Raw genomic sequence first — 24,147 nt, 5'->3', positions numbered from 1 at the left:
ACTCTAATACAAAACCTCTACTTCAAAGCCATATTGACAAATATTCAATAGATCTTTTTAAAAGAATATCACACTCCCTTAAATCATTAGTTAACTACCTCACTAGAGAAACAGCTCTCCAAATACACAAAAAAAGCATACCAAAAGATATTTTTCTGAAAGAATTTCTAAAAATAAAACAGTACCTCAAAAACTGCACCTTCCTATATACCGACGGGTCTCTATCTATTTCTATTGGCTTCGCCATAAATCCTGAAAATGGGTTTCCTTCCAGGGTACTCCTCAGTATATATAGCCAGCTAACGCTTTTGTCACCCAGGACCGCCACGCTGAAGTATTGATTTTGCCAACCGCCAACATTCTCGTGCGTGGCTGATCAGGAGGATTTTCCTCCGTACTTTCCTCCTCCTACTTGATACCGGTTCAAGCGCTGCCAACCCCTCTCACCTATTGCTCCCACGTTCGATATTGCCGTAGGCCGATCGTCTCTGCAGCCGTTACAAAAGGCCTCCTTCTTAGGAGCTGGAACTGTATGTTTCATGATCCTGAACCGCTAAAACACAACGCAAACCTTACAGTCGGAGGTCCTTTGCATGATACACTCCAATCAATCTATCCTGTTTATCCTCCAATTCATACGTTGCCTTCCTGGTCCTCTTCCGAATCCTAGCCTTGACATTCTTCGGACCGAACTTGGAATTATAACCGGCCGCGAAATTGCTCTGTTTACAGTTCTTCCGAAAAATCTCTTGTCATTCATGGAACCTCAGTTTCCGAGTACGTGTGTTGTACACACGCTTATTTATCTCCTTCTGCTTCTTTAAAGCCTTTTGGGCTTGACCAACTGAATCTGTCTATCCTCCATCAGATCTAGTGTCCTTATGAGAGTCGCGATCCTCTGGACCCTACAAACTGCTGTCCGAACACTACATTTTCAATGCACAACAGATCTCGCTTAGATGCTCATCCCAATCCCTCTGGTCTTCCTGTGGGTATGACCAAATAGCTGCTATCACGGACAGTAAAAAATAAAGAAAGAAAGTCTACATGAGTTCTCTGGAAAAACCTCTGCGTTCAGCTGGCTTTCCCAAAGCGGGTCTCGAAATTTGGTTCGTTGCCTTAGAGGCCTTGCAAATTTCGCGACTCCTGACGTAATCCTAAGCATCCTTAATCAATCCTAGCCTGTAGTATAGACGTCGAATACTCTCTAGCGTCTTATAGTTCCTCCATGCGACTATCATGGGCCTCTCTCAGGACCTCGGGAATCATTTCTCTCGGCAGCCAAAGCTTTCAATAAAAATGATCCGATAGCTCTTCTGCCTTAACCTGATTCGCTCGTCGATATACTTTCCCATACATGACCTTCTAGTCTGGAGAAGTGCATTTATTCGCATCCACGGTATCCACCAATACTTTATAATCACTCGTCTCAAAGTTAGGTGACTCATATTTCACAAATACGCTAGCAACCTCGTCCTCGTCTGCTATACCTGTGTACATTCTAGACAATGCGTCTGGAACCACATGCAGCTTCCCGTTCCGATGCTCGATAGAAAACATAAATGACTGCATTCCATCTATCAAGGCGGGATCTTAAGTCTGGCTGCGATATAAGTCTGTGAATCTATGCCCTTCTACATAAAGCCTAAAACGGTTGACACATATAATCGCCGCAAGAAATTCCTGCTCAGTAGCAATGTAATTATTCTGCGCCTTGGTCAACAAAAGCGATCAGCTATTCGTCCCCTTTTTCTCCCCCGTCTTCTGAACCAGAACGCCTCCTTTTCCACCACTACTAGCGTCGCAATGGAGATAAAAAGGCTGCTCAAAATCCGGACTATGGAAAACTGGGGCGTTGCACATGGCCTCCTTGAACCTCATAAAAGCATCTAAGCAGGCTTGGGTCATGGTAAGCCTACGCTTGGGCCTCACCAAATTTGTTAACGGCCCAGCTATATCCGCGTAGTTTCTGACGAACTTGCTATACCAGCCAGTCATACCTAAGAAGCTCCTTAATGCTTTTAGACTGTGTGGAACAGGATATTTCACCATCGCCAATACCTTTTGGGGATCTGTATTTATAACCCCTTCACCAACCACCTGCCCCAAGTACTTAACTGAACGCATACAAAAGTGATCTCTTCAATGTGCTACCATTGACAACACAACAATTAACAGATTATTCATATGGACGAACATTTTGTTCCGCAAGGAAGGTCAAATAACTTTATCCATCAACCGGGTCATGGCTTGCGAAGCGTTCATAATCCCGAATGGCATAACTCTTAATTGAAACAGAGGCTTTCCCGGAATAGTAAAAGCTGTCTTATCGAGTTAAGCTATCCCCAACGGAATCTGCCAGTAAGCATCCTTCAAAACCAAACTGGAAATTAGCATTGCCTTAGGCACTGCTATCTACTATTACTATTTATCTTCCTGCAATCTAAGGACAGACGGACCTTGCCCTGTTTCTGAACCAACACTATTGGTGATGACCAAGCACTTTGAAACTCCTCAATCACTCCAAGCTTCATCATTCTCTCGACCTCCCCATAGAGTAACTTCTTAACCTGATAAATCTGAATAATGCCTCAAATCTGATAATGCCTGTGCTTTACTACTTTAACATCCCCTAAGTCAATCAAATGCGTATTGCCCAATTCTAACTTTGCAAACGAATAACTTCACTGTAGATTTTAGCTCTTTTTGCTGGGCGGAGGGGAATTCCTGGTTGACCAATATTTTGCTGACCAGAAATTCCGATGGCAATAGCTCGAACTTCCTCCAAAAGTCAATCCCTAAATACTCTTAAACCTAACCTCGATAGATATCTGTCCTACCACTTACTGCTGCTGACCATCAGCCTTGTTTACGACTGTTTCCGTTCGTTTAAAATTAGCTCCACCGTTCTGCAAATTTCCCTCCGATGCAGCTAATTGCTGCACCTGTGTCAAGTTGTCCTAAGGCTGAACGACACCAAACGGCTGCTTGTCCACGCTCTTAAACCTTATGGTAATAATGGTTAATCTATTAACACTTTTTGATCTTACTTTACTATCTAATTTCAACTCATCCGTTACGACTTTATAATATTCTCCTTCAACTTTTTCTTCCTTCCTATCTGCTTGTCCTTGCTCAATCCTGTCGGAACGCGCTGAGGTGGACGGTCCTGCGCATTCGGTTTTCCGTTTTTTTAACACCTCTTACACGACGGCTTGTGGGCTTTTGGTGCTCTACATCCGAAACAAAATACCTTTCGCTTTCCTGCGCAGTCATGATATGACGTTCAATTTATAGTTGTTTCAATATCGCAGTGCCTGCGAATTTGCATGACTGGCGTAGAGGAGCAGCTGAGGGGATTGTCTTCTGAACATAATAGATCGAATCACGAAACGGGAAGAAAAGTACATAAAGGCATCGTGAATTGGCGGTGCATATATTGGACAAAGGCAAAGGGCAGCTTAGCAGTCTGCGAAAACGATAGTCTTTTGTTCGACGGTAAAGCAGGAGAGTTTTACTGTCGTTTCCATGAGATGGAGCGGATTGTGCTACGCACTAGGAAACACTTTCGAGAAAACCGCACGGATGTGGACATACGCGAGGCTATTTGAAATAGGAAGCAACGCGAAAGGGAAGATTTTGATTCTTTTTACGAGGCAATTAAGCAGCTAATGGATGGGCTAAGTATGCACCTTATTGAGGCTACGCTGGTAGAGATAGTGGGACAAAATGCTTAACGTCACAATTCGATCGATAGGTCAGTTTTGCAGGCGTCGGGAAGGATTTGTAACGGTCCTGCTTTGGGGAGGCTGGGACAGTTCACCGGATAGCAGCAGTTCGTTCCAACATTTACTTTAATGTCAGGCGTGGTTGCTGCGAAGAAGATTCCACCCAGAGTAAGACGCAGCTTGTTTAGTTAAGAATAGAACAGATCTTAGTTATTTATTTCATATCTATGGTTTCAAAGTTAATTCACAGGGGATCGGTTGGTCGTGGCCGTGGATGGTCTGCGGGCCTAGCGGAGAGAGCTTCTGACGAGGGGTAGCCGCGGGTTCGGTGCTCCGTTGTGGGCCGTGGGGATGCCGCGTGAGGACAGGGCCAGTCCGTCTTGGTGATCCGCAAGCTAAGAAAGGGAGAGAAAAATAGAAATGATGGAGCGTGCGTTGGCCCGGGGCCAGTCAAGCGAGCGAGTGTGAATGTAAAAGAAAGAAAAGAAAAGAAGAGAACCCTGGGGTTCGGTATGAGAAAGAGTGAATAGAAACCCAGTGGATCTCTGGTGAGATGATGATGCGAGGCCCTTGGGGTCCGACGCGTAAGAGATGCAAGGCCCCGGTAGGACCCTGCGATAGATGACGCGAGGCCCTTGGGGTCCGCCGCGTGAGAAATGAAAAGCCTGGTGAGGCTGTTGCGAGAATGCCGGCAGTGACCCAGTGGATCTGCTGCGGGCAAGCATCGGCGAGTGGCCGATGGCAGTGCTCCCTCGGTATGACCGAGGTCGAATTTATGGGTGAGATCCACCGCAAAAGTGACTCTTCCCAGAAACCGGTCCTCCTTATATACCCCCTGGCTGCCGTCAGTGTGCCCGTTCCCGAAAATCCCTTTATGTGATGTGCCCGTTCGGCCCGGCAGTGTGACCGATCGTGGTTTACTAAGGCGCGCCCGCGCATTCAAATTCAAATCTTATTTATTTCTTCTTAACAAATCAACTTAACAAACGAATAATTTAGTGTTTTTTCTACTTATAACTTAAAAAACGAACTATCCTATATACTCCATGATTGTCTTTACGGCTATTCTTACTTCCTAATATTATTCCTTATTTCAACTTTTATGCGCCCCGGGCGTCATACTACCCCCCTTTTCTTATTGGCGGCTGACGTGTGTGGCCTGATCATGATTCTGCGCGCTCGCCCGAAGATGACCTGCAGGGTGTCACCTCCGTTGGGCACCAGAATGCTGCGGCCAAACGCTCTCGGACGTGTGTCTGGGTGGCCGGCAGCAAATTGACTCCCGCATGTATCTCCCACACGACGTCCCTCATGTCGGTCCCACGCAGCTGACCTCCTGTGGTGTTAGGCTGACAGGCCTCCTCTTGCCGCCTCCGGGTCGCTTGGCGGATGGTGACTCTTCGGCCTCTGCCGAAGAGCACATTCCACGTCAGTGCCCCTTCCGGCACCAACAGGCTTTGTTGTTTGCCCCGTGGATTCTTTCTCCATAGCTCCAGTATGTGTTTCACTGTAGCTGGCAGGAGGACGACCCCTGTTGGGACCGTCCACCCCAAGTCATTCACCATTGTCTCCTCCCCCTGGAGTGGGCCGGTGGTCTCTCCCCCCGAACCTTCCGAGACGCAACACTGTAAAACGTCTCGGTCCGGGGAGTCATCCCGTGCCTCGTTGCTTGCGTGGTCGGGGCTGTCTCCATCTCGACCCTTTCTGCCGGCGTCCCGTCATCGGCAATCCCCGGGCTCCGGCGCTCTTCACCCGCCGGACTTCGTTCTTCGGGCGCCTTCCGCCGGATCCCTAATCGGGTGGGCGCCGTCCGGATCCTTATCTCCGGACCGGCGGCCCGGGCCGGTATTACTTTTGCCTTCTTTGTGGCCCGTTGTAGTTGGGCGCTTTGCTCCCTGAACCGCTTTTTGGAACTCTCGAATCTGTCCATTTTTCCTGTAACGATGAGAACGGAAGTTTGGTTACAAGGGTTATTGGGATTTGCTTTGATCGGGTTAGAGTTATATTGATACTCTTTTAAATCCCCCACGTATGCCTGTTTTTTATTCGTGCCCCCTTGCTTCCTTAATTCTGCTATTACTGGCGATGGAAATCCCCGTACCTCCCATGGCCCGTCGTATTTTGGTGCTAACTTTGCGTTAAACTTGTCCACCGCGCTAGATAGGAAGTGTGTTCTGCACCATACTTATTGCCCTATTCTGGGCTTCCACACCCTTTTCCGTAAGTCATAGTGCCGTTTCTGGTTTTCCGCTGCGTCTTCCATGTTCCTGTAAGCTTCCGACCTAATATTCTTTAGTCGCTCCCATCTGTCGGGAACCGATTCTATTACCAGACCAGAGCCTTCCGTGACTTTGTCGAACAGCGCTTCGGGCAAACGCAGCTCTTTTCCATAGAGAAATTGTGCCGGGCTATGCCCCGTTGACTCCGAGGTGCTGCTGTTATAAGCGAGCATTAACTCCGGCAGGTTCTCGTCCCATCTGGTTTGTTCTCCTCCTGTCAATCCCGCTATCATGATCTTTACTGTGCGGTTCGTGCGCTCTGTCGGGTTTTGTTGCGGTGTGTACGGCGCGGTGAACTGCTGCTTTATTCCTCAGTGTTCCATGGCTGCCTTGGTCTTCCTGCCGGTGAATTGCACTACATTGTCTGATATCAGGATCCTCGGGGCTCCAATCCTCGCTATGACCTTTTCCCGGAATACCTTAGTTCTTTCTGGAAGAAATGGCATTTTCCTGCGTTGATCTTTAAGTTCGCTTCTTGGAGCCTCCTAAATACCTCCTGTAGCTTCTCCAGGTGCTCCCGCCTATTCCTTCCAATTACCACGATGTCATCCAGATATGCGAATGCGAACGGCTCCATTTCTGGACCTATGATGGTATCCAAGGCTCGCTGGAACGTTGCCGGTGCCGTGGTGAGACCGAATGGCATTACCTTCCATTGGAACAGCCCTCGTCCCGGTACCGTAAATGCCATGTATTGTTTACTATCCTCGTCCATAGGTATTTGCCAATAGCCTGCTTTCAGGTCGATTGTGCTAATGAACTTGCCCTCCCGGAGTTGGTTCAATATGGAATCCATCCTTGGTACCGGGTATGCGTCTTTTTCCGTTTTCTCGTTTAGCAACCTGTAGTCCACACACATTCTCCATTCATTGTTTTTCTTCCGTACCAAGACTACCGGTGCGCTGTACGAGCTTTGCGAGGGTTCTATCAGCCCATGGTCCAATAGTTCATCCACCTGTTCGTTTATAATGGCTTGCTGTTTTGCATCCCTTCATCCTCTCAAACACTATCATTTGCTCATCCAGAATGTCTGGATCTCCTCGTCGGATGGTTCCGTTTTTATCCCTGTTTCTTCCCGCTGTTTCCGTTTCGGTTCCTCCTGAGGCTCTCTGATGGTTATCCCTTGGTGGCCGCATCGTATTGTCGTTCCTACTTTTGCCAAGAAGTCCATCCCCAGCAGCATTCCTCCTATCACCTGGTCTAGGATCAAGAAACTTAGCTTGAATCGCTTGCTCCCGAACCGTACGAGCGTGGTGAAGCTTCCTAAGACCTTTTGTCTTGTTCCGTTCGCTAGGGTTACTTCCTCCCCCGCCTCGTTGTCGATCACGCTTCTTGACGCCCCGGTGTCCACTATTCCCTTTGCCCTCCTTGTTCCGATCCTTACCTCTGCCGTTGCCTGGAGTCCATCGTAGCTTATACATTCTCCTCCCGCCGGTCCTTGTGCTCGGTCTTACGCTGCCGACCGGGCTCTACAACACTCCGTTGTCCTTTTCTCGATCTTTCCGCATACCCAGCAGAATAGCCTAGGCGGGTTGCCGCATGCTCTCGTGGCATGTCCCGTTCCTCCACATCTCATACAGATTTCTGGCCTAAGTCCGTGGCCTCTTGCCTCTGCCAGTTGACCCTGACTTTCCGCTGCCTCAATTTCCTCCACATCTTCTGCCAGTGTTAGAAAATCTTTTAGCGACGCAAAACCTGATCTTCGTGCATATAGTTTTATCTTGCTCCGACAGTTCTTGTAGATCCTATCCAGTTTTTCCTCCTCCGAGTAACAGGTGAACCTCATCAGCTTTCTCAGCTCCATCGCGTATACTCGTGTTGGTTCTCCCTCCTTCTGTCGGAGTTGTCCGATTTTCAAATCCAGTTGCTCCTGATACCTTAGAGGTAGGCAGTACTCTAGGAGTTCCCTTCTCAGTTCTTCCCAGTCCTCTGCGGCGCCTTCCAAGATAAATGGCATCGTCTGTACCAATTCATCCTTGTCTATGCCATATCCTATGGGATTGGATGTGCCCTGGTACCGTATTCCCCAACTTCTCACTCTGTCTAGAGTTTCCACTTTCCTCCTGTCTCCAGTGCTCCGTGCTTCCTCTTCCGGTATTTCCATTTTCTTGTACTTATTTGATACCTTCATCAATCTTGTCCTGATTTCCTCTGTGTGATCCGTGCTCTTTGTGAATGTCGCCAATCTCTGTCTTAGTTCCCTTGATCCTCCGCTTGGGTCTACGCCGAATTCACTCGCGTATTCTACCAGCTCTGCTTTTGTAGCCTGGTATACCCAGCTCGACATTACTCTCTTGATGTCCTTCGTCCTGCAATGTAACGGTCCTGCTTTCGGGTGGCTGGGACAGTTCACTGGATACCAGCAGTTCGTTCCAACATTTACTTTGATGTCAGTCGTGGTTGCTGCGAAGAAGATTCCACCCAGAGTAAGACGCAGCTTGTTTAGTTAAAAATAGAACAGATCTTAGTTATTTATTTCATATCTATGGTTTCAGAGTTAATTTGCAGGGGATCGGTTGGTCGTGGCCGTGGATGGTCTGCGGGCCTGGGGGAGAGAGCTTCCGCGGGAGGACAGGGCCAGTCCATCTTGGTGATCCGCTAGCTAAGAAAGGAAGAGAAAAATAGAAATGATGGAGCGCGCGTAAGAGATGCAAAGGCCCTGTGGGTCTTTTGCGAGAGATGACGCGAGGCCTTTGGGGTCCGACGCGTAAGAGATGCAAAGCCTGGTGAGGCTGTTGCGAGAGTGCCGGCGGCAGTGATCCAGTGGATCTGCTGCGGGCAAGCATCGGCGGGGCCGATGGCAGTGCTCCCTCGGTAGGACCGAGGTCGAATGTATTAGATTTAGCCCCAGCTAAATCCGACCCATCAGAGATGACGCGAGGCCCTTGGGGTCCGACGCGTAAGAGATGCAAGGCCCCGGTAGGACTCCTGCGATTGATGACGCGAGGCCCTTGGGGTCCGCCGCGTGAGAAATGAAAAGCCTGGTGAGGCTGTTGCGAGAATGCCGGCAGTGATCCAGTGGATCTGCTGCGGGCAAGCATCGGCGAGTGGCCGATGGCAGTGCTCCCTCGGTATGACCGAGGTCGAATTTATTAGACTTAGCCTTAGGCTAAATCCGACCAAAAAGTGACTAGTGCTGGTGAGGGTGCCCAACTGCGGGAGAGGGCTGATCTTACCTGGGTGAGATCCACCGCAAAAGTGACTCTTCCCAGAAACCGGTCCTCCTTATATACCCCGTGGCTGCCGTCAGTGTGCCCGTTCCCGAAAATCCCTTAATGTGGTGTGCCCGTTCGGCCCGGCAGTGTGACCGATCGTGGTTTACTAAGGCGCGCCCGCGCATTCAAATTCAAATCTTATTTATTTCTTCTTAACAAATCAACTTAACAAACGAATAATTCAGTGTTTTTTCTACTTATAATTAAAAAAACGAACTATCCTATATACTCCATGATTGTCTTTACGGCTATTCTTACTTCCTAATATTATTCATTATTTCAACTTTTATCCGCCCCTGGCGTCATAGATTCTTGGAGGAAGTATGACGAGAGAGTTGCTGCTTCAAGTCAGTTTGGTCGAAAAGGGCGTCGAGAGAGACCCAGAGACGCGAAAAGAGAGGATCGCACAGAGGTCACTTTTCAGGGAAAGTAATAGCAGAGGTAGATAAAGATCTTGAGCCGGAGGACGCCAAAGAATTTTCTGGTGAAGATGATTTAGAGGTGAAGGCGGTAGTGCTCATCTGCTGGAACTGCAGAAAGCGCCACCTATTGTCAGAGAAAGCATGTTGATAGTGACGTTACTGCCCATGTGAGGCCTTATAACCTTATAACCTCCGACTTGAAAAAACTTTGGCAAATCGATAGGTAATGGCAAGAATATGTTATTCAAATTCAAACGAAGACAACCTGCCCCGCTTATGTATAGTTTTTGACTCGCTCGCAACCGCTTGTAACTTGCCCCGCGTTAATATATAGATTTTGACTCGCTCGCAACCGCTTGTAAAATTGCCCCGCTTAATAAATAGTTAATAATCGATCGCAACCGCTTGTAACTTGCCCCGCTTATATACATATATAGTTTTGGACGCGCTTGCAACCGCTTGCAACCTGCCCCGCTTAATATATATAGTTTTGTACTCGCTCGCAACCTGCCACGCTTAACATTTTATAAACCCGCTTATAATTAAGAAATAAACTCGAATCCTAGAAAAAAAAGAAATACAGTCCACTTAATTCGCCAACACTAAGCTTATTTTCTATCTTTTATAGTTTCTAAAATTTCCGGGTTTTTGGTTTTCCGGGTTTTGTGGGCGTTAGGGTGGGCGTGGCTAGATGGGAAGGAACAATGCGCATTTGAGCATCATAAAAACCTACATACTTAATCCGAACTTCCTAATTATCGAGATATCAGATTTCCTACAAAATGCGAAAACCGCCTTTTGACCTTGGTGGCGTAAGAGTGGGTGTGGCCGGATAAAAGTAACACCATAGATGACGGTGATGTTCAGACAGACATGGTTTAATGGACTTCGCTATTGATACAGATCAAGAATATATATACTATATAGGTTCGGAACCCCTTCCTTCTAAATTTGGTATATACTCTAATTAGATCACTCACTCCTCTTTCCTCTTGAGAGCCGATGAAAGCGATTTCATTGTGACTCCTTGCAGGAAAAAGAAAGGTAAGGCAGCTTTTCTCCCTGTGCTAAATTCAACAAAAAAAATATATTGGGTGACCTGCAAATTCACGTCCACTCTCTGCTTCCAGACCGCCAGACTATATCACTCTTAGTTTGGTCAACTCTTCAAATCAATCCTTATATTCGATTATCTTTACGGAAAACAAACTATTTTTTTCCTTGGTTACTAGGCATCGGTAGTATCCATAGCCTCTAGGGGTTTATTCCCTTCTCCTATTGACGTTTGCAATTGTATTCTGTTAAAGTCGTTGCCTAATGTCACTATTGACATTGGAGGATTTATCATTTTAGAAAAGAGCAACTGACGATGTAATAACAACAACACTATTAATTGATACCTAACGCGTACTTTATTGCGTTTAGCTAAAGCGAAAAGATAACTGATCAATAATCAAAAGATACTGATTGAACTCTGCACTAGATGTCCAGCGTGTCGAAGGCTATTAATATTTTAACGATAGCATATCGGGTGCGGTGGACCAATTAGAAGTTTCTTGGTCTGCCCGTAAGCTTGTACGAGTCCTAAAGAATAATTTACGCCCGGAGATTATGCACGAAATTCTTAACGTAGAAATCAGAACCGTTCCAGAGCTGAGAGAAACTTGTAGAAGACGCGAGGTCTTCTTAGACGAAGCCAAGAAGATACACGGGTATGCAAAAGCCAGCCCATTCAGGCAAGAGATCTCGGAAATAGTTCAAGATTATGTGGAGTGAAGCGAGCAAACGGCAGAGACAGAGTTAGAGATAGAGGCATTTTCCTTGATGTGTTGGAACTGTCGGAAAGAGGGCCACAGATAAGAGGACTGTTTGGCCGAAAGGAGAGTTTTCTGTTATGGCTGTAGAGCTCCCAACGTGTTAATCGAGTGCCTTACGAAATTAAGGAACAACGATGGAGTAAGAAGAACGACGCTTAAAGTCGAGCATTAAATTTCTTTAGATGTATTATATAGTAATAATAGTTCTCTGCTTCATCACAAAATTCGTAATTTAAGAAAATCACCAGCTGCTCATAAAATCAATTATTTACCTGATTTACAAAACCGCAAATCGGGTAGTTCAATGCGCATGAAAACCTTCTGGCAAACAGGTCACTGACCCTTAAGGGGGGAAATGTGCCTTTTAAGGCGATGGAAAGGAATGCTGTGACGGCTGACGGAAGTCATCAGCGTATAGTAGGCCGGATCAAGATTGAGATAGAATACGCAAATGTTAAGAAATGTCAACCTATTTACATTGTGCCTTCTCTGAAAAACCACTTATACTGGGGGATACATTTCTGGAAGCACTACCACCTAGAAGTAGAGTTAGCTGAAGCCAAAGTCAGTGACAGCAGTAGTGCCGATACCCATGTTTTATCCGAAGACCAGAAGAAAACTTTCGGAAATTATAAATTTTTTTCCATCTCTCACGCCGGAAGGTTTTGGGAAGACTAATTTAATCACGCGCCCTATAGACGTGGGTAGTGCAAAACCCATAAAACAACGTAATTTTCCGGTTTCGCCGGCCGTAGAAAAGTCTATGTATACCGAAATGGACAGAATGTTACTGTGAGGCGTTATAGAAGAGTCGCAAAGAGCTTGGTCCTAGCCAATAGTTATGGTAAGCCAAGCATGGTAAAGTCCGAATTTGTCTTGATTGACGAAAGGGAAATAGCTTTACAGAAAAAGACGCTTACCCCTTACCGCAAATAAACGATTTTGAGACGACTTCCCAAGACAGACTTCATTACTACCTTAGATTTGTTAGAAATCAAATTTCGCGGCAAAACGGCCTTTACTGTTCCCGGTAGGCCGCTTTACCAATTCAAGGTCATGCCATTCGGCCTTTGCAATGCAACAAGAACCATGTCAAGACTGATGAGGAAGGGGAAACTGCCTCATTACCGAAATAAAGTTTTCGTTTATTTCGACGACTTACTGGTGGTTTCGTCAAGCTTCGAGACTCATTTGAAGGTGCTCAGAGAATTGACTCTACACATTAAAAGACCAGGCTTAACAATCAACGTTAGCAGAAGCCATTTGTGCATGATACGGGTACGCTGTTTTTAGGCCACATCATTGGTGATGGCGGAATACGCACAATGTGGCGGCAATCATAGATATTCCGACTCCGAAAACCCTCCCTAAGAAGCTTTATGGGATTCTGTGGCTGGTATTTTTATTATTTATTTTAACAGACCTGATGACGACAAAGCGTAAATTTAGTTTGACTTCTAAAGCAAAAAAGGCTTTTCAAGAATTAAAGAAGTCCTTAACGGAAGCGCCTGTTCTGTGCAACCCAGATTTCGAAGCCCTTTTCGATACATTGTTATGCCAGCAAGAGCGGGGTAGGGACAGTTTCGGTTCAGGTTTCTGAAAAAGGAGACGAGCGCCCGATTTCTTTCATGTCGAAAAAGTTGAACAAGGCGCAACGGAACTATACCGTCACGGAGCAAGAGTGTTTGGCAGCGATTGTTGCTCTTTAAAAAACCAAAATTGTCACAGATCATGCTTCTCTTAAGTGGCTTATGGCCAATAGCGATTTAAATTCTCAACTGGGTCAATGGGAGATTTCTTTACAACCGTACAAGTTTCATATCGATTACCGCAAGGGTAGTTCCCGATTCACTTTCTCGAGTCAACAAAGGCGAGCATGGTGCTATAGATCTACAAGATGGGCTACTTGTCGATTTAAGCTCTAGTCATTTCAAGACTGCTGGTTGGTCATTAGTCGATAGTGACAGCGCTAACGAGACCAATTTTCCTGATTTGAAAGACGACAATGGGTATTTATATAGAAGGCAGAACATCTGACGGAAGAAAGTGTTCAAGGAAGCTGTAGATACCCAAAGAAATGATCCCAGAAGTCTTTGTTCGCGCTCATGACAGTCCTTTATGCTCGCACGGGATACACAAAACTATAGAGGGACTTAGGCGATACTACTATTGGCCCGGATTAGTAAAAGATGTCAGACCGTATGTCAATGCTTGCGAAGTGTGCAAGTCCACCAAGTCGCCTAATTGTTCTCTGCGTCCGCCGTTAGGAATAGCTCCGGAAACACTACGGTTCTTCCAGCAACTTTTTATTGATTTCCTCGGACTCTATCCGCGCTCTCGAAGCGTATATGTTGGCATTTCTATAGTGCTAGATCACTTCTCAAAATATGTATTCCTGAAACCGGTGGAATAGATAAATACCGCTGTAGTAGTAAACAATCTTGAGAGTGAACTTTTTATGACCATTGTTTCAGACAACAGCTCCCAGTTTCGGGCTGAAGATTTTAATAAGCTAATGCAACAGTACGAAGTAACGCCATATTAACTGCTGTGCATGCCCTTCAAGCTAACGCTTCGGAACGGGTTAATCGCTCCGTTATCTCAGGAATCAGGGCTTATGTACCTTCTGTCCAAAAGGACTGGGACGAGAATTTGAGTAGGATTAGTTGTGCTTTGCGTTCCTCGGTGCATTAGGGGCAGGGCATGCAGGGCATGTTATCATGCTGAGGACATTGACCAGTGACCTAGCTTCAGGCGGCATCTATCTAGAGTATCTGGTACAAATACCGTAGATGGATATCGACGGGGGGCTTGTAACAGCGCCTGAAGCGTTTGTGCGAGCACGTATATATAAAATAAAAAAATCAACCTACAAGTGTTCTGAAATTAGGGTTGCATATTTATGTGTATTGCATAGGTAAGCTGAAGCAGGTTTCTGACGGCGTTCATCCTAAATTTTCTTGAATCCTATTGGAGCAAGTTCTGAGTTGCGCGGGCATCGTGGGACGCGCCCCAATAAACGCCAGAATATCGATGGATACCTACAGTGGTTGGAGTCACGCGGTCGCCCACCGCGCCCACAAGAGCACCCTCAGTAGTCAACCAAGCACCAGCAGTCTCCCATCGCGATCTAAAGCCTAAAGTTCTCCTAGGGTCCATCTAATCTTAGCGGAAAAAATAGCCGCTCTTTTTGTAACCGCCTCAGCAGCTCTGTAGCTACCTGAGCAGCAGCAATTAAATAGGTAGCAAGCAGTAGCTCGATAGTTTATACAGGGCAAAAACAATTCGCATTTGGGGCATCATAAACTTTCTATCACTTTCTATCACTAGTTTCCGAGATATCAGGTTAACTTGAAAATGCGAAAACCGTCTTTTGCGGCCGGATAATAGTACCACTAAGAGATGGGCTGGCATCTAAAGATTATACATACTGAATTTCTAGCTCTAATAGCTCCTGAGATTTCAGGCGTATCAGTATGCTGAAATACCTTACTGTTTAAACCCAACTTTATATCTCTTAAAGTTCCTGAGATCTCAGCGTACATACTGTTTACGCCATTACTTGGAGAACATTTACTGTAGCACTTATCAGCGAATTCAGATCCGAATGCATTGACGATGTCGGTTGTACTACTCCGTTTCTTAAATTACTTATGTACTAGCGCTGTGTTTGTAAGACAACAGAGAGATAAGGTCATCTGTTCGGGATGATTCTAAAATATTTATGTGCTAGCGCCGTGCTTGTAAAATAAGAGGGAGTTAAGGCTATCTCTTCGGGACTATCCTAAATTCACATGCGGGATATAGTAATATGATATCATTCCCACGATAGAGTAGATGAGCTGCACTTAGTTTAAGTACAACCAGATGGCTATGATTGCCTTACATGGTGGGTATCTCATGTTCATGCTTGAACACATACCGTCAGACGGATAAACGGACGGTCAGACTGAAATGGCTTAATCGACTGGGCTATTGATACTGATAAAGAATACTTTACAAGTTACATACTTCTCAAAGAATCTAATATACTTTTTTACTCCACGAGTAACTTGTATAACTACCTAAAGCAGCATTGGCATCTCTAGAATACATACTGATTAACCCTATTAAAGCTCTTATTGTTAGAGAGGCTGTAAAGTTGTTGAGCTGTTGAGTTGATTTTTCAAACTGATTTTATTTTTTAAAATCCTAGCTTCTGTAGCTTACATAAGAATTAAAAATTATTATTTCTAGATCCACGGATTGGAGTATCCCCGACCGCGGGAAACCTTCTATCGGACTTTAACATGTGGTGACCACCCGCAGGAGGTCATATTACCCACCAAGCGTTCTAGGTATGCACACATGTCCTAAACATAGACAGACTCTTATCTCTCTGATATTAATATATGTGTGTTCTTTCTAAACATTCTGCCAAAGGCAGGCAAAACTGATTTAAGATTTACATATTACATTGCTTATGGACAATTATACTTTAACGATTTAGTGGAATGTAATTATTTATTCCATTTAATTTTTTAACTTAAATCGTGCTCTTTTTGTTTATTTATATTTCCTTGTAAACATTCGATTTTTGTTTAAATATAACATTGGCTTGAGTCTGTCCTTCTTAACATTAAATTTATTATACTTCGTGTTCTGATGAACATTCTTCCAAAGGCCCGGCAAGCTTGAAATTTAGTTAACAATAATCTTTGACTAATAAAACATTTTTTCACAAAGTATATTATTAAAACAGCCATAACTTAATAGCCATCATAAATTCGGACATCCTAGTCTTATATTTTCATTGATATGAGCATGTCCGGATATATGATGGAAATGCAAATCGTTCAATTGTGGATAGTTTTTTGTTAGGCTCTTTAATTTCTTTCTTCAATTTATTAATTTCAATTGTATAATTTAATGGCGTTACTTTAAACGGATCCCACATAATTTTAGGAACTTCAGTAACATCTCCTATGTATGGTGTTGACAATGTCTTTTCACTTCCCGATTGAATATTATGATGAGCTATTAAAATGTTGTCATCCGTTCTTGCAGTACAATACGGCGCAATACTGAAAATCCCTGGCTCAGGCAGCTCACACAACTCCATTTGAGATCCAGTACATTGCATATTTTGGTATTAAGTGGAACTTTAAACAGCCAACTACTTTTCTTTTCCAATTCTACCCAGTAACTTGTGGAACCAACTATTGTTTTATATACACAAATCGAAGCTCTATTTGGTTTTACCGGTTAAAGTTGTGGTTGCATCCTCAGCTTGTTATACATTAATTAAAGACTTGGTAATCGGCCTAGTAAATGATGCTTCTGAGGTTTTTACTTTGACAACCGTAACTTTATCGTCCCTGCCTTTATGAATTTCTTCTTCTTTCGCATCATTTGCCCTTTTTCTATATTTTGGCTACCTTTTTCATTTTTATATCTTTGCTGCGACGTATTTAAATAATCCTCTTTCCATTTTATCCAAAATCTCTTTTCATTTTACGAATTAACCTCCACCTATCTAGGCTCGTAATTTTTTTTATTCTACAACTGTCTCAGTTATGGGGTAACAGTAGGTCGTACCCTTCCCTGGTGGCCACCCTAGAATAGAGCTAGGTCTTCGGGTACCTGCGCTCGCTCAATCTGGGCTCTCCGTGGGTGCGCAGTCGGCTTGCCGACATGCAGAAGAGCTTGAGCTTTGTCTTTGGGCCCCGACATAGGCATATTAATCGATGTTACGGACCGCATGGCCGAGGTTTGGCGTAGCTGCTCCGCTGGCTCGGAGACAATGCTTAGATTGCTTTGGCTCTTAGTTTTAGTCTTCTTTTGTATTCCAATAAAGAGCAGTAGCTCGAGGAAATCTACTCCGGCGGAAGCCGTTATTTTTCTGATTTGGGTTAGTGTGCCTTAAGGGCCACTGACAACGAAGGTAGTTCCTTCCACCATATTTCTCGTCTAACTGACGCCATACACCTACGTCACCTGCGAAGGCTCCGCATTACGAAGAGCCCGCCGCTGACCAAGAAGACTTCTGCACCTTGCGAGCATCGGCCAGGAGACCACGTGGGACGAAGGTCCCGTGACATAACTAATCGGACGTTGAACCCGGCACCACGGCGATGTTGACGTGGGACTCCTGTTAAGTCCTAACCTAATTTCTCCACTATACCCATCGTAGGCCTGCCTATAAAGGAATGACCGGGCGTTAGCACTTCATTATCATCCACGTTTTCTCCCGTTAATTAAGCGGTCTAGAATTAAATATTGCTTCGATTTGGCATAAAAGGGTTGACAATCTTCGTATGTCAATATACTATATTCAATTACTCTTTTTTAATGATATTTAACGGACTTAACACCTGCTTCCCAAATACTTCCAAAGTGAGGTCCTGCCGGCGGGATAATATACCACTGAATTTTTTCGGTTTTCTTTTCTGCCGCTACTCTGGAGTTATATTGTATGGCTTTTACTAATTCTTCGTCTTACTTCCGCGCAGCTCTTCAAAATTAGTACCATTATCCGAATATATATTGGTACCAAATTTTTTCTTTAAATTTTAAAAGCCATGGCTTTGTTGTTTGAATCTTCCAAAACTTTTTCCTTTAAAAGGGATTGAGACCACACATTGACCTGACGATTCTTTTTTCGTTGGTTTAATGAAATTTTCTTCGCATATTTCAAATTCTAAGTCATATCTTTGCACTGAATCATGGTTGCAACTATTGTGTTATTGCCTTTTGATTTTGTGCAGCCCGACACTATCCATTCAAATGCAGTATTTTGACCTAGGAGTCGGTCTATTTTTCTTCCATGGGCGTGGCCGGATGCAACTTTGGGGCAAGTTGCATAGGCATCTCTTAAATACGTATTCTTAAGCAAAATTGTGTAGCTTTTATAGTTTTAGAGATTTTTTCCATTTTTCGTTTTTTTGGCTTTGTGGGCGTTAGAGTGGGCGTGGCTTGATCGGAAAAAAACAATTCGCATTGGGAGCATCATAAAAATCTACATGCTTTATCCAAACTTTCTACCTTTTATAGTTACCGATAGTTTGAGCCTTGGGGGCGTAAGGGTGAGTGTGGCCGGATAGAACTTAAAGATGCACTGGCATCTAAAGATTATACATTTTGAATTTCAACTTTCTAGCTCTAAAAGTTCCTGAGATTTCATCGATTTTAGTTTTTCGCGATTTGTTGGCGTTAGAGTGGGCAGGATGCTGTAATAATCTTGCGCTGCGTAGGGACCTCAAGAATCTTCATGGTTGATCTCAACTTTGTATCTGTTATAGTTCCTGAGATCTCAGAGTTCATACGGACAGACGGACAGACGGGCATGGCTCATTCGTCTTCGCTATTCATCCTGATCAAGAATATATATACTTTATAGGGTCGGTAACGCTTCCTTCTACCTGTTACATACTTTTCAACGAATCTAGTATACCCTTTTATTCTACGTGTAACGGGTATAATTATGTTTTATTCTTTTTTTTAGCAGCCGGCGTGTGCGTGTCTCGCCTCCTCCTGCCGCCTCCGGACCAATCGGCGCACCGTGACCCTCCGGCCTCTGCCGAAGAGCACGTTCCGTTTGGCGTCTCCTTCCGGAACTAATAAGCTTTGCTGCTTGCCCAACGGCTTCTTCCTCCATCTCTCCTGGATATGTTCCACGGGGGCGGGCAGGCGGACTACTCCTGTCGGCACTGTCCACCCCAAGTCGTTTGTTGTTGTTGCCTCGACCTGCGGTGGGCCAGCGGTTTCCCCACTCGAACCCTCCGAGACGCAACATTGTTGTACGTCCCGGTCCGGAGAGTTCACGCCGCTCGATCGTCTTGAGGGGGTGGGGCCCGTTTCCCGCTCGGAGCTTCCCGATGTGGTGTTGTCATCCGCCGGGCTTGGTCTCCAGTGTTGCGCCTGGTCCCCAAGCGGGTTGGCGCCGTCCGGATCCTTATTTCGGGTCCGGCGACCCGTGTTGGTATCACCTTTGCTGTTTTTGCTGCCCGCTGTAGCTGGGCGCTGTGCTCCCTGAACGTTTTTTTTTGGATTGTTCGAATCTGTCCATTCCGTCTCTGCCATCACCTGAAATCCATCGTAGCTTATCGACTCTCCTCCCGCTGGTCCTTGTGTTGGTCTTGAGCTGCCAGCGTTACCTGCTCAAGCCTCCTGCGTTTTCCAACCGGGCTCTACAACACTCCGTTGTCCTCTTCTCGTTCCTTCCGCTCACCCAGCAGAATAGCCTAGAGGGGTTTCCGCATGCTCTTGTGGCATGTCCTGTTCCTCCACATCTCATGCAGATTTCTGGCCTTAGTCCGCGATTCCCTTCCTCTGCCGGTTGTGCCTGTCTCTCTGCCGCCTGAATTTCCTCCAGTTCTTCTGCCAGTGTTAGGAACTCCCATAGTGACGAAAAGCCTGATCTTCGTGCATACAGCTTTGTCTTCACCGACAGTTCTTGTATATCCTATCCAGCTTTTCCTCCTCTGAGTAGTCGGTAAATCTCATCAGCTTCCTCAGCTCCATCGCGTATTTTCGTGTTGGTTCTCAGCTCCTCCCACGTCCTCATGCGGCTCGGTGTCGTATTCCACCAGTCCTCTGCGGCGCCTTCTAGGTTAAATGGCATCGTCTGTACCAATGCATCCTTGTCTATGCGATATCCTTTGGCCCATTCTTCCATCTTGCCTTGGAACTCCAGTGGGTTGGATGTGCCCTGGTACCGTATTCCCCAACTCCTCAGTCTGTCTAGGATTTCTTTCATCCTTTCTCCAGTGTTCCGTGTTTCCTCTCTTGTGGTCATCTTTTTGTTGTCCGGCTCGACCTGGACTCCTCCACCAGGTATTTTCATTTTTTTGTACTTATTTGATACCTCCATCAACCTTGTCTTGTTGTCCTCTGTGTGCTCCGTGCTCTTTGAGTATATCGCCAACCTCTGTCTTAATTCCCATGACCCTCTACTTCTAATAGTTTTGCTTTCGTAGCTAGGTATACCCAGCTCGACATTACTCTTTCGGGCGGCATGTATCGGTCCTGCTTTGGGATGGCTGGGACAGTTCACCGGATACCAGCAGTTCGTTCCAACATTTAGTTTGATATCCGGCGTGGTTGCTGAAAAGATTATTCCACCCAGACGATGACGCAGGTTGTTTTGTTAAGGATAGAACAGGTTTGAGTTGTTTATTGCCTATCAAGGGTTACAGACTTGATTATCAGGGATCGGCTGGTCTTCGCCGTGGGCTGTCTGCAGGCATGGGAGGAAGAGCTTCCGAAGTGGGTAGCCGGGCCTCCGTTGCTCTGAAGTGTGCCGAGGGGAAGCCGCGTGGGGACAGGGCCAGGCCGTCTTAGTGATCCGCTAGCTAAGAAAGGGGGGAAAAGAATAGGAACGGTGGAGCGTGTGCCGGCTCGGGAGCCAGTCACGCGAGCGAGTGTGAATGTAGAGAGAAATGAACCCTGGGGTTCGGGATGAGAGAGAATGAATCGAAACCCAGTGGGTCTCTGGTATGAGAGATGACGCGAGGCCCGAGGGGTCCGACGTGTGAAAAATGCAAAGCCCCTGTGGGTCTCTTGCGAGAGATGACGCGAGGCCCATTGGGTCCGACGCGTGAGAGATGCAAAGCCCCTGTGGGACTGTTGCGAGATATGACGCGAGGCTCTTGGGGTCCGACGCGCGAGGAATGCAAAGCTCCTGTGGTGCTGTTGCGAAAGTGCCGGCAGTGATCCAGTGGATCTGCTGCTGGCGAGCATAGGCGAGTGTCCGATTGGCAGTGCTCCCTCGGTATGACCGAGTCGGATGTATTAGATTTAGCCCTAGGCTAAATCCGACCAAATTGACTAATGCTGCTTAAAAATCCGAAAACGGTCTTTTGAGCCTTGTGGGCGTATAGGTGGGTGTGGCCGGATAGTATTAAGATGCGCTGACATCTAAAGATTATACATTTTGAATTTCAACTTTCTAGTTCTAATAGCTCCTGAGATTTCAGCGATTTTAGTTTTTCGCGATTTGTGGGCGTTAGAGTGGGCGTGGCAGGATGCTAAAAACCTCAAGAACCTTCAAGCTTGATTTCTATTTTGTATCTCTTCCTCCTTTAATAAATATATTTTTTTTTCTGACATCATTTTGAACTTTTTTTTTTTGGGATTTATATATTTGTATGTATTTTATAATATATTTATATATATTTTTTTTGGGTTTTAGTAGGTATTTATATACAACTTTCGCTTATCTGGCATTCCGCTTGGAGGTTGATGAAGATGCTGCTGCTGATGCTGGTCTCTTGACGCTTCCGTCCGCTGACTTCTATTGCAACTGTTGTTGGCTCTTGCTACCGTTACTGGCTTCGTTTAGAAATGATTAATTTATATATATATACAGACATATTTATTTCCAGTCTGAATTTTAGAACTATTTTTTTTTGGTTCGATTCACTGGATTAACAGTCCTTGCCTTGTTATTTTAGCTTTTTTACATGGCACTCCGTAACCGTCGCGTTAAAAATTCATATATTTGAAAAGATTCTTGTGTATCTTTTTGCTTTTTATTTTGCTCTCTGTTTTTTTTCGTCGCGGGGGAAAACAAGAGATTCTTATTTTTGGTAACTTAAGCTGCAGGGGTCTAGCACTTACCTACAGACTTTTATGTGCTGATTAATCACTCTGGACCTATTACCACAGGGGAGAGAGAGAGTCGTCGAAGGACTAAAATAATAGAGAGGCTGTAAATGAAACAAGCGTCTAATACTATTGAGTTGATTTTTCAAACTGGTTTTATTTCTTAAAATCCTAGCTTAGGTAGTAAACATGAGAATTGAAAATCCTTATCTCTAGACCCACGGATCGGTATATCCCCGACCGCAGGAAACCTTCTATCGCACATATCTTTAACAAGTGGTGACCACTCTCAGAAGGTCATATTACCCTCCAGTGACTTCTTTAAGTCACTTATAGTTCACGATATCTTGGTGACGCGACTATAAGACACCCGTTACTGTTCTACACAATTTTAAAATATTCTATTTGCCAGTGGAAATTCACAAATCGGGACCTATTGTCAGAGAAAGCATTATTACTTACATTTCTTCATAAATAGTGAAAATAAAGCGATAAATAGCGGTTTGTGGGCGTTAGAGTGGAGTCCTAAGGACTGACAGACGAACACATGGACATAGCTAAATCAACTATAAGATACCCGTTACTGTTTTACACAATTTTAAACTATTCATTTTGCTAGTTAAAATTTCCAAAGCGCCACCTATTGTCGGAAAAAAAATGTTGAGTAACTGATAGTGACGTCACTGCACATGTAAGGGCTTATAACTTAAATTTCTTCATATTGCAAAATAATGATCCCATTTAAAAAAAACGCCCTAGTTTTTCGCGGTTTGTGGGCGTTAGGGTGGGTGTGGCAGGATGAAAACTCTTGGCAAGTTGCTGTGGCATCTCATAAATTTGTGTTCTTAAGCAAAACTTTGTAGCTCTTATAGTTTCCGAGATTTTGCATTTTTGGTTTTCCGGGTTTTGTGGGCGTTAGGGTGGCCGTGGCCAGATGGGAAAAATAAATTTGCATTTGGAGCATCATAAGAATCTGCATGCTTAAACCGAACTTTCTATCTTTCATATTTACCGAGATATCATGGATGGGTGTGGCCGGCTAGTAGTACCACTATAAGATGTGCTGGCATCTAAAGATTATAGATTCTGAATTTCAACTTTCTGGCTCAAGTAGTTCTGGAGATTTCAGCGATTTTTGTTTTTTGTAGGTGTTAGAGTGGGCGTGGCAGAATGCTTTAATAAACTTGCGCTGCATAGGGACCTCAAAAATCCTCATGATTAATTTTAATTTTGTATCTCTTATAGTTCCTGAGATCTCAGCGTTCAAACGGACAGACGGACAGATGGACAGACGGACGGACATGGCTCAATCGTCTTCGCTATTCATCCTGATCAAGAATATGTATACTTTATAGGGTCGGAAACGCTTCCTTCTACCTGTTACATACTTTTCAACGAATCTAGTATAGCCTTTTACTCTACGAGTAACGGGAAATAATTACTTCAATACTACTGGGAAAAATTAAAATGTTGAATTCCATTTCAACGATTTGGTATAGTAAGTGACTACATCTGTATTTTTCCGTGTGGCGTTTCCTTTTAAATGTTTTCTCTTTAATGGAAAAACTTAGTATTTCATACTTTATATATATTTGGGTGTCAAGGCCTTTAATATCTTGAGTTTAATTAACTAAAAGGACGGCAGAATAAGTTTTTAAAACTATTTTATGTATTTATTATTCATTCTAATGTTTCTGTCTCTGATTTTTACATAACAGCCAAATGCTAAATATGCAGATCCATTGTGCACTCTCCTTTTTTCAATTATTGTAATTTTGACAACAGTCCAATTATTTCGGGAATCTATTGCTATCCTCGTTAACGCAGTCCCACAAAACCTTAACCTGCGGACCTTGCATTACGAGCTGAGCAGCCTAAAAGGTGTCAGGTGAGTAAGTCCACAGAATTCGCGCAAGCTAACCTTACTGTAAGGTCCTACTTCTATTGGCAGATCTGTGCACCACCTCAACGTGTGGCAGCAAGCCACTCAGCAAACCGTAATGATGGTCCATCTCGCCATATGTAAGCATTCAAAATTTACGAGTTTTCTGTACCAGCCATAAACGTTACATAATGTTGCAGACTCTCGAACTGACAGTACT

The 24,147-nt window shown here is 44.8% G+C and overlaps 1 protein-coding gene across 7 annotated transcripts in view; it reads left to right on the top strand.

Annotated features, from left to right (window-relative positions):
* Positions 1-24,147, top strand: part of LOC108112064 (zinc transporter 2) — a 74,865-nt gene that overhangs the window by 50,450 nt on the left and 268 nt on the right. For 5 of the 7 annotated variants that reach the window (XM_041818486.1, XM_041818487.1, XM_041818488.1 and 2 more), the window contains exons 8-10: positions 23,764-23,933; positions 23,997-24,067; positions 24,128-24,147. The exon at positions 24,128-24,147 is cut by the window's right edge and continues 268 nt beyond it. In XM_041818486.1, the coding sequence (XP_041674420.1) occupies positions 23,764-23,933; positions 23,997-24,067; positions 24,128-24,147 (261 nt within the window). Of the gene's footprint in view, positions 1-15,697; positions 15,799-23,763; positions 23,934-23,977; positions 24,068-24,127 lie in introns of those variants that run through there. The other 2 variants (XM_041818491.1, XM_041818492.1) reach the window with 2 other exon arrangements.

The sequence above is a fragment of the Drosophila eugracilis genome, unplaced genomic scaffold (assembly GCF_018153835.1).
Source record: "Drosophila eugracilis isolate 14026-0451.02 unplaced genomic scaffold, ASM1815383v1 contig_2171, whole genome shotgun sequence".
Taxonomy (NCBI): Eukaryota; Metazoa; Arthropoda; class Insecta; order Diptera; family Drosophilidae; genus Drosophila; species Drosophila eugracilis.
The sequence above is the reverse complement of the archived record's forward strand: the minus strand, read 5'-3'. Positions and strand labels throughout refer to the sequence as shown.